Raw genomic sequence first — 9,347 nt, forward strand, 5'->3', positions numbered from 1 at the left:
AATAATATCTGTTGCATCTCCGAAGAAAGAAAAAGAAATACACACTTGAAACACTATTATTATTTTGGCAAATGCCTTGTATATCGCTAAAAAGAATAAAAATTTAACTCAAGTGTTTTTTTTAAAAAGTTTTAGAATTGGACCCGAAAAAGAAGAAATACACACATCAAACAAATACAGTAACCATTAAAATAGGAAATGAGAAATAAATGAATTGATTATTCAGGGAAAGTTTTACGGCGTCGCTTTGCTTAAAACACTGAGTCTTGAGAAATGTACAGTCCCTTTGAGTCTGTCAGCCATTTCTCGACGTCGAAAAAACCCTAGCGAAGCTGAAACAACAATTAGACTGAAAGAAGAAGAAGAAGAAGAAGCGATCCGATCAGAATGGCAATGGCTGCATTGAGACGTGAAGGAAGTCGTTTTGCCGTCAATCCCAACATCCTCCGCTCTTCTATCCTTCCTTCAGAGTATGTTTCCGTCCAACACCTCCGTTTGATCTGTTATTTTATAGTGAACTCTTTATTTATGTTAAAAAAGACAAATTATTTAGTATCGATATGGGTATAGAGGATGACCCGACAAGTATTGCATTGAAGCGTTGATTTATATAGTCGATCCTTCCCCACTAGTTTGCATTGTTTCCTCGTTCTTTTTTTAATTTATTTTTAAAAAAGACTTCTTCGTTCTAGAGGCTCCTAATTGTGTTATAGCAAATTATTTGGTGTTGATATGCATAAAGAGGATATGTATAATGGTCCAACTAGTTTTTCATTGAAGCTCTGATTAATTAAATTTTTTTCTTCTTTCATTTTTTATTTTTTGCAAAATGTTCTTCAGGTTGGATAGCTTGTAATGTGGTAAAAGATGAATCATTTAGTATCGGAATGAAATGAGCCAGAATGAATTTAAGTGGATTTATATAGTCGATCCCGATTAGTTTGAATTGTAGCCTAGTTGATTGACATTGATTTGTTGAACTTTTTCCTGGTTCATTTTATAAAAAAGACTTCTTCAGTTTAGAAGCTCCTACAACAACGACATACCCACTACCCAGTGCAATCCACAAGTTGGGTCTGAGGAGTCGTAGTATCCATATCGATATAGAGGATTTGTATAATAAATTTTGCATTGAAGATTGATTGATTTTGCAAGACATTTTTCTGGTTAGATAGCTTCTAATGTGTGGTAAAAGGCGAATCATATAGTATCAGAATGAAATGGGCCGGAATAGAGCAGGATGAATATAAGTGGATTTATATAGTAGATCCATTCCGACTAGTTTGCATTGTAGCCTAGTCGATTGACCTTGATTTGTCCAGTTTTTTCCTGTTCATTTTGTTTTTTTAATAAAAGACTTCTTCTGTTTAGAGGCTCGTAATTGTGTTAAAATAACAAATTATTTTTGAGCGAATTGGAGCGACAAAGGGCTGAATCTCAGTGAATAGTGATAGCAAGGTCACTCCGCCACTTACAATAGCATATTTAGTTTTGTCATGTAATGGGCCTGAATTGAGCAGAATGAATATATGAGATTTATATAGTCAAACTGAACTAATTTGTAATCAAGACAATTGATAATCGTAACGTATACTTGGTTTTACTTTCTGAGAACTCCTAATTTCTGTTAAAAGACAAATACTTTTAGTAGTGGAATGTAATGAGCCTGAGTTAAGCTAGAATAGATATTCTAGATGATTTATATAATATAAAAATTATTTCGTATCCGAATGAAATGTCTCTGAATTGAGAGGAATGGATTAATATAATCGGCTCAGAGTTCAAACTAGTTTGGGATTGAGGTTGATTTATGTTGGTTGGTTGATTATTTTCCTCTTCCATTTCTTTAGTTATTGGAATTAAGGGATTTCAGTTGCGGTGCTTCTATTTATATTTTGTTTGGTTGGATTGATCATTAGGCCTCACTTAAAAGGCCATCTTTGGCATTGAAATTTCTTGTATGAAAATTTGAAAAACCATGTCATCTCTTGCTTCCTTGCGGAGCAATAGGACTTCTTTCTGATTTCATTCGAAAACATGTTTTTTTTTATTTTTTTTTTATTTTTTATAAACTGGTAACTTTTATTCCTCAGCATTAAGGGTATGTTAGCCACCTCCAAAAATTTACACTTTACTGAAAGAGAAATAATCCTAAAGAGTCCACTAACTGAACTTCCTCTTCTACATATTGTTCTTTACACCAAAAACTTAATGAAGTAATGACCTTCCATTGGATCTTCTGCAATGAACTTTCTCTGCCTTTAAAAATTCTGTTGTTTCTTTCCTTCCAAATGTTCCACCAAATGCAGGCAGGAACTGTTTTCCACCAAATCTTCTGACACTTGCTCCTTCCCCTTCTTATCCAACAGCTTAGAAGGTCTGCAGTGTGTTCAGGCATAGTCTAGTTCACCTTTGCCAAGTTAATGAACAATGCCCAGACTTGTGCCGTAATTTTACAGTGAAGGAAAGGGTGATTGTTTGTCTATAAGGCCTCCTTGCATAATGTGCATCTTGAAGCAATGTTATTCCTATTTTTGCAGTGCTTCATGAGTCAAACAGGCTCTCCAAGCTACCAGCCAGGTGAAACACTTCACCTTAGTTGGTGCCACACTCTTCCAAATGGATTTCCAGGGTCCTGGTGTCCTCCCTGTTATTTCAGTCAAACCCTTGTTGTACAATCTGTTCACAGAGAACAGTCCATCTTGATTATGCTTCCATGTCAATTTATCTGGCTCAAAATTTGTTCCTTGAAATCCACCAATTACTGTCAATAGTTCTACTATCCTATGTTGCTCGGACTCTTCAAAAATATCGGCGGGTGCGTGTCGGGCACTCCAAAAGTGGTGCATTTTTGGAGAATCCGACACGGGTACGACAATGAAAGTGAAGAGTCTGCGCAACTTAGCTGCTACCCATGCTATTTCCCAATCATTTAAAAGTCTTCTGAAGACTAAATTCCAGCCTTGGGGAGACCACATCTCCTCTATTGTACTATCTGGATTTGTGCTTATAGAAAATAAGCCAGGAAACAGTAGTTGTAGTGTCCCCTGTCCACTCCAATTTTCCTTCCAGAAAAGAATCTTGCCATCCCTACCCACCTTGTATTTAACATTTGCCTTCGGAGCCAGCTAGAAAGCTCTAATGGTCCTCCATACCCCCACACCATAGGTATTTGTCACCTCATTTGTACACCATTTCCAATTTTGGCCATACTTATGTTGGATCACCTCTTTCCATAGTGCCTGATCTTCCTGATTATATCTCCATAACCACTTCATGAGTAAGCTCTTGTTCTGTAATTTTAGATTCTTCACCCCCAATCCTCCATGCATTCTGCTTTGTTGAACTACTTCCCACTTTACCAAGTGGAACTTTTTTTCCTCATTGTTTCCTTGCCATAGAAAATTCCTCCTTAGAGTGTCCAAAACCTTAACCACCTTGCTTGGAATAGGAAATAAGGACATCACATATGTTGGCAAAGAATCCAAGACTGAGTTGATTACTATTTGATATCTTCTCTCACTGGCATGAGCAGCTATCTGAACATAAATTTGTAGTCGGAAAAGTAATTTGGTTTTGGAAATTAGCATAGAATGCTTTGTAATCTTTGGCAGATCACCCTTGCTCTGTTCTCTTCAGCAGTTAGTATTTGCATTTCGTGGTTTAAGTAGCTAGTAAATATTTTACTTTGCTAGTTGTATAAGTAGAGCAAGTTGGGTTGATGGGCTCTGGAAGGGAAGGAGCAACAGATTTTTTGAGAACAAAAAATATTCTATAATTGAATTCTAGCACAACTGTATGTTTTTGTTAGGCTTTAGTGCAGCATCGCTGCTTTAAATGTAAATGATGGTGATGCCGTTGTTGACTTTCTTAGCTCATTGTACAACTTTTAATAGTCCCGCTCTTTTCCCCAGCATCCCCTTTTTGCTGATGTTTTAATGAAACTTACTCTTATCTATTGAAAAAAAGTAGAGCTAGTTGGTTGTCATTTTTTTTTAATTTTTTTATAGATAAAAGGCAATGATGGTTTATGCTGGTAACCTTGTATAAGATTTGCTGGACTAAAATTTTCTGTAAAGCTGGCTGTATATTTATCATGTAAGAGTTGCAAGAGACTGGATGTTGCTGGTTCAGATATAAGAATATGGTCATTTGGGCAGAAGGGAGGAGGTTCGATAATTTAGGTAGGCCGCGGATACAAATTGTTATGAGGTTGTTGGAGCAAAAGTTGAAATAAGGACAATCATAGAAAGTGAAAGGTTTATGAGGCTTGCAAATTCTTCTGTGTAAAACTAATTTTTATCTAAATTTTGTCCGATAGAGTGGGAAGTAACGATATCTGTTTTATATGTAATCGGATACGAGATGTCTTAGTTTGGGGAAATATGTTGCTGTGGCGTTTTTATATCAAGACAACGGAGATGATTTATAGATGTAGCTATAATAGAATGATCATGCTCTTCATTTTAACCAAATATCATCCATTTTCCTTGGTGGAAAAATGCTTGTATCTATTACTTCTATATGACCTAGATTTATATGCAGGGAACCAGTTTCATCAGGCGTTCGGTATATTTCAACTCAAATTGGTAAGAATCTACTGTAAATCTGTTAGTGTATCACATCTATGTTCTTTTAACCTCCTCTACCTGATTTTCTCTTCTAACTTCATTACGTTTACACTGGGAATGCCATTATGCAGTCAGAAATCGGATGAAGAGTGTCAAAAATATCCAGAAGATTACAAAGGCTATGAAGATGGTTGCTGCTTCAAAGCTTAGAGCTATTCAAACTAGAGCTGAAAATTCACGCGGACTATGGCAGCCATTTACTGCACTTCTTGGCGACACTCCCAGTACGTTGTAATTGGATTTTTGGCGTCTAGCTATATACCTGAGTAGTTAAAATGAAAGAGGGAAAGAGATAGATATTAATCACTCCATAGTCCATAGAGTCTGCATGCATCCTATGATCTGCTGCCACTCCCTTTAAGCTTAATTCAGCTTTACTCCTGAATTTGGTATAGCTAATTGTAGTCAGTTATTGGTCTACATATACATAGTGTTCACTCTCTTGTTTTAGTTGTTTTAGGATCCAAGGAACAATGATATTGATGTGAAACTAGCTCTAATTAGGTGCATTTTCACTTGGAGAGGCTAAGTGTCTTGAGGATGAAGTTATTATAAAGTTCCTGGTGATTGTTTATCTCCAAATTATTACTGGCTAGTGTTTGAGTCCGACATCGGAGGGTTAAAGGGGTACTTGGTCTCTTTATATGATCTTGGACAGTCCTTCCATCACGAGCTAGCTTTTGTGGTTGAGTTGGCGTTTTAACCGAAAGAACTTCTTGAGCAATTCATGTCTTTATGTTTTATGACCAGAAATTCTTTCTTGATTTTCATCTAGAATTGTTCTCTGGACTGACTTTTTTGATGGCAAAGAGAAACTAATTAATGAATTTGACAATCGTTTGAGAGTAACAAAAAGAAGGAATTTCTGCTTTGTAAGAGGGACGCAGTAGTCCATTTTCTTATCATGGTATCAGAGCCAAGCCCATCCCAATTCATTGTTTACCCAATGTTAGGCCCCCTCCTTACATTGTCCATGCTCCAGATGTCCAGCCCTGGGCGTGCAGGGGTGTGGAGTCCCACATCGGTGGGTTAAAGGGGGTACTTCTCTTATATGGTGTTGGACAATTCTCCCCTCATGAGTTAGCTTTTGGTGTTGAGTTAGGCCTAAGGTCCATTTTCTTTTCAGCTAAGATACCCCTCGAATTGTGAAACGAGAACTGGAAGTTAAGTAGAAAAGTGGGCTCCTTATTATATGCACAAAAGACCTGTTTTAGGAGGATAGTAGAGTAGGTTGTAGATCTTTACTTGGTCGCCAGGTGACTAATAGGATTTCACATGCTCTCTTTCGCTCCCTAGATAACTATTTATTTGGCCGGTTATTTCATGTTGATTGTGGGGCTAAATGTTTTTGTAATATGTTTTATTTTGATGCATGGCAATTATGCAAATATCTTCAGCAGGGGTTTGTACATTTTGTGGATAATGATTCTCGAAAATAGATATAACAATTTGAATTGTACTTTTTACCGTTTTCAAAGTTGATCCTGTTAATATAGCTAGACTTTTTCTTTGTTTTTTGGTCAGATCTTAGCTTTTAGGGGATTTGATGTTAATCTTTAGTGTTGCATTCCGTAATTATTCAGAACGTCAGGTAGCAGTTCTAATAGTTGTTGCTTCAGGTGTTGATGTGAAAAGGAATGTTATCATTACCGTCTCTTCGGACAAAGGTCTTTGCGGTGGAATTAATTCTACATCTGTCAAGATTAGCAGGGCTCTTCATAAGCTAAATTCTGGTAAACACAAGATTGTTAGCGTGGAACTTATCTTTCGCCTGTGTAAATTTGGTATAATGGTTGATTAATATGTATTTGGTAGGTCCTGAAAAGGAAAATAAATATGTTGTCTTGGGGGAAAAGGCCAAGGCTCAGTTGCTGCGAGATTCAAAGGAGGACATTGAGCTGATCATGACTGAGTTGCAGAAAAATCCTCTTAACTACACGCAGGTTATGATATCCTACATCTTGCATATACACAACTAGTTTGCCGTACGCCTGCTTTGCATTTCTTTCTCATTGCCAACTATGTTTGAAGTTGGGGGCCACCTCTATGCAAACTCGTGGGTTTTGGATGAGTTGTACGGAATTATTTTGATATCATGATTTTGCTTATCTGAAACAATAAATATTTTGTATTTCATCTGCTTTTTGTACCTTTCTGTCAAGTACATCATTCAAAGATGGTAAGGGTGCAACAGGCGAAAGCTCTATTTTCACTCCCCTTTCTTTTCCATTGTCCGAATTGGTAAATCTAAGTTGCAATTTTGGCTGATGATAAGTTCTTATTTAATTACTGTGCAGCATTGAATTTTGCAACTTCAAAAATTTCAATGAATAGGATGAAAGTTTAATAACAATACCATTTGATGTCATTGAAGTGACACTGCAATTATAGAATAGCTGAACTGTTTGTTATATTGATTTTTACTACTCTTTCCTTCTGACTGAGTTAGACAATGTCTGTCTTGCAGGTTTCTGTCATTGCAGATGACATCTTGAAGAATGTGGAATTTGATGCATTGAGGATCATTTATAACAAGTTCCAGTCAGTAGTCGCATTTTTGCCAACAGTGTCTACTGTTCTTTCACCAGAGGTTGATAGGCTGATTTGATTTGTTGTTCTGTCTGCTTCCTTTTGTTGTCAATTCTTCTGTTTCTTGGAATAAGTCTTTTTTGGTGCAATATAGGTTGTGGAGAGAGAGGCTGAATCCAGTGGAAAGCTTGGGGACCTCGACTCTTATGAGGTTGAAGGCGCTGAGACGAAGGCTGAAGTTCTTCAGAATCTTACTGAGTTCCAGTTTTCATGTGTAAGTTTTGTCTTCGTAGTATGGAGGCGACTTTTCAATTTCTTAGTTGATCTTCACAACTTCGCATAGCATTAGTACTGATTTGGTAGTATCGGAGATAAGTCTCTATCTTTATTTGTGATGGACGTATTGAGTTCAATGACTGGAGTGAATGCCACTGCTAATAGAATGATATCTTTCAAGAAGATAAAGATGATCATGACTTCTATTCCAAATTGTCTTTTCCAGGTTTTGTTCAACGCAGTGCTGGAGAATGCTACAAGCGAGCAAGGAGCAAGAATGTCTGCCATGGATAGCTCCAGTAGAAATGCTGGTGATATGCTTGATCGTCTGACTCTCACTTACAACAGGTTTCGCGCTTCCCCGTCTTTCTTACTTTCACTCACACACTTGCAGCATCCGACAGAGACCACTGATACATAAAAACGCGGAAACACAGCCCTTTTTTCCTTCACGAGCTTTTTCTTGAACACCTTCAATAGTTTCTTACAGATAACACTTTCCACAGTAACCTTGCCAGGGCGCATATGCATATGAATATACAGTCATCAACTTAGTGGCTGCAAACTCATTTTTACCATCTTACATTACTGATATTCAGTACTGGTGTTTCTTAACCTGCTCGCTTATACTGTTATACATAACAGTGATCATGAAACCATTGACATATAATATACACGGAATAATATTTACTTTTTTTTCAGTTTAACATATGTTTGTACTATCTTTTTATTGTCTGTCAATCTAATTGGTGTCTAATCTTAATATATTTTTCCCTGTAAAACCAGAACCCGTCAAGCATCGATCACTACAGAACTAATAGAGATCATATCAGGAGCATCAGCACTGGAGGGTTAGTTGGATGGCCTCTTTTTTTTCCTTGATGGTGACGAAATAAAAAGGATAAAATGTTTAGGCTTCTTTTACACCATGTGGTGACAACCTTTTTTTGTTTATTTGATTCGTTAATAATATCCTGCTTAACTTTGTTTCTGGGTGGAAATCATCAGACAAGCCATTTTTATATGTTTCCTTCTGTTCATATCAGGAATTTATGCTGTGGAAGTTATTTTGACAAGCTCGTTGCTATCAGCAGCTACCCTTTTGATCCTTTTCATTTGTCACTTTAGCTAAAAAAATTCGTCCAAAATGTTTCACTTTAGAAAATTAAGAAGACATTATGTTTTTTCCAACTCCACCCTTACTATTCTAATAAGGCAGATGGTAACTACTCCCTCCGTCCTCTTTATAGCCTCTATGGCTATTTCTCTTAAAAACCTTGGTTGTCACTCCCCTAATCAAAAGACTTATCTTCAATTTCGTAAGGGAGACATCGGCACTCAGACGTCTTATTCCTTGCCTTAGTAATGTGCAATCAGCTACTTGGCACCTTCCCTTATTCTCCTTCCTTTCCTTTTAGATATGAAGTAGTACTAATTAGTGCTTGAATTGCTCCTATTAGAAATAGGGCTACTCTTGGGTACGAAAGAAGGATATTCCACGCATATTCAGAAATCAATAATGCAATGTGAAGTTCTTAAATTATCCTTATATGATAAAAATAAATTATTCTTTCCTCTTGATTAGAACATGCACGAGTAGTAATCTTTTTGACATTGGGAATCCAATAATATCAAGTTATTATGTGGCTTTGTCAATCATTATTTAGATGCTATTTTAACTTGTCAGTTTTTATCTAAGAGTAGAGTTGAAAAGTTAGCCAATGTATGTCTTGGTTTTTTAAGGTGACACTTATTACGGGATAATTTTTTTGGCTAAGGTGACACTTATTATGGGACGGAAGGAGTAATTACTAATTTAAGGAAGAGGTAAGTGTAATATAGTCAAGTAATTCTTATAATTGCTGCTATTAAATGATTTTTTAATGATCGTAAAATCTTAGTTTACAAATG

General features: G+C 36.5%; 1 protein-coding gene across 1 annotated transcript; it reads left to right on the top strand.

Annotated features, from left to right (window-relative positions):
• The first annotated feature begins 218 nt into the window (after positions 1-218).
• On the top strand, positions 219-8,512 carry LOC132040095 (ATP synthase subunit gamma, mitochondrial). The gene is made up of 9 exons (XM_059430713.1): positions 219-470; positions 4,546-4,589; positions 4,703-4,855; positions 6,251-6,364; positions 6,447-6,574; positions 7,099-7,221; positions 7,315-7,434; positions 7,663-7,784; positions 8,223-8,512. The coding sequence occupies exons 1-9, from the start codon at positions 388-390 to the stop codon at positions 8,290-8,292; spliced, it is 957 nt and encodes a 318-aa protein (XP_059286696.1). The 5' UTR covers positions 219-387; the 3' UTR covers positions 8,293-8,512.
• Positions 8,513-9,347: the final 835 nt, after the last annotated feature.

Source organism: Lycium ferocissimum, chromosome 12, assembly GCF_029784015.1.
Source record: "Lycium ferocissimum isolate CSIRO_LF1 chromosome 12, AGI_CSIRO_Lferr_CH_V1, whole genome shotgun sequence".
In the NCBI taxonomy this organism is placed as follows: Eukaryota; Viridiplantae; Streptophyta; class Magnoliopsida; order Solanales; family Solanaceae; genus Lycium; species Lycium ferocissimum.

Bases quoted from the DNA above. Each gene is read 5' to 3' on its own strand.
- LOC132040095 (XM_059430713.1), top strand. From the start codon at position 388: ATGGCAATGGCTGCATTGAGACGTGAAGGAAGTCGTTTTGCCGTCAAT. The intron at 4,856-6,250 runs GTACGTTGTAAT...TTGTTGCTTCAG, and splicing joins ACTTCTTGGCGACACTCCCA to GTGTTGATGTGAAAAGGAAT. The intron at 7,222-7,314 runs GTTGATAGGCTG...GGTGCAATATAG, and splicing joins CTACTGTTCTTTCACCAGAG to GTTGTGGAGAGAGAGGCTGA.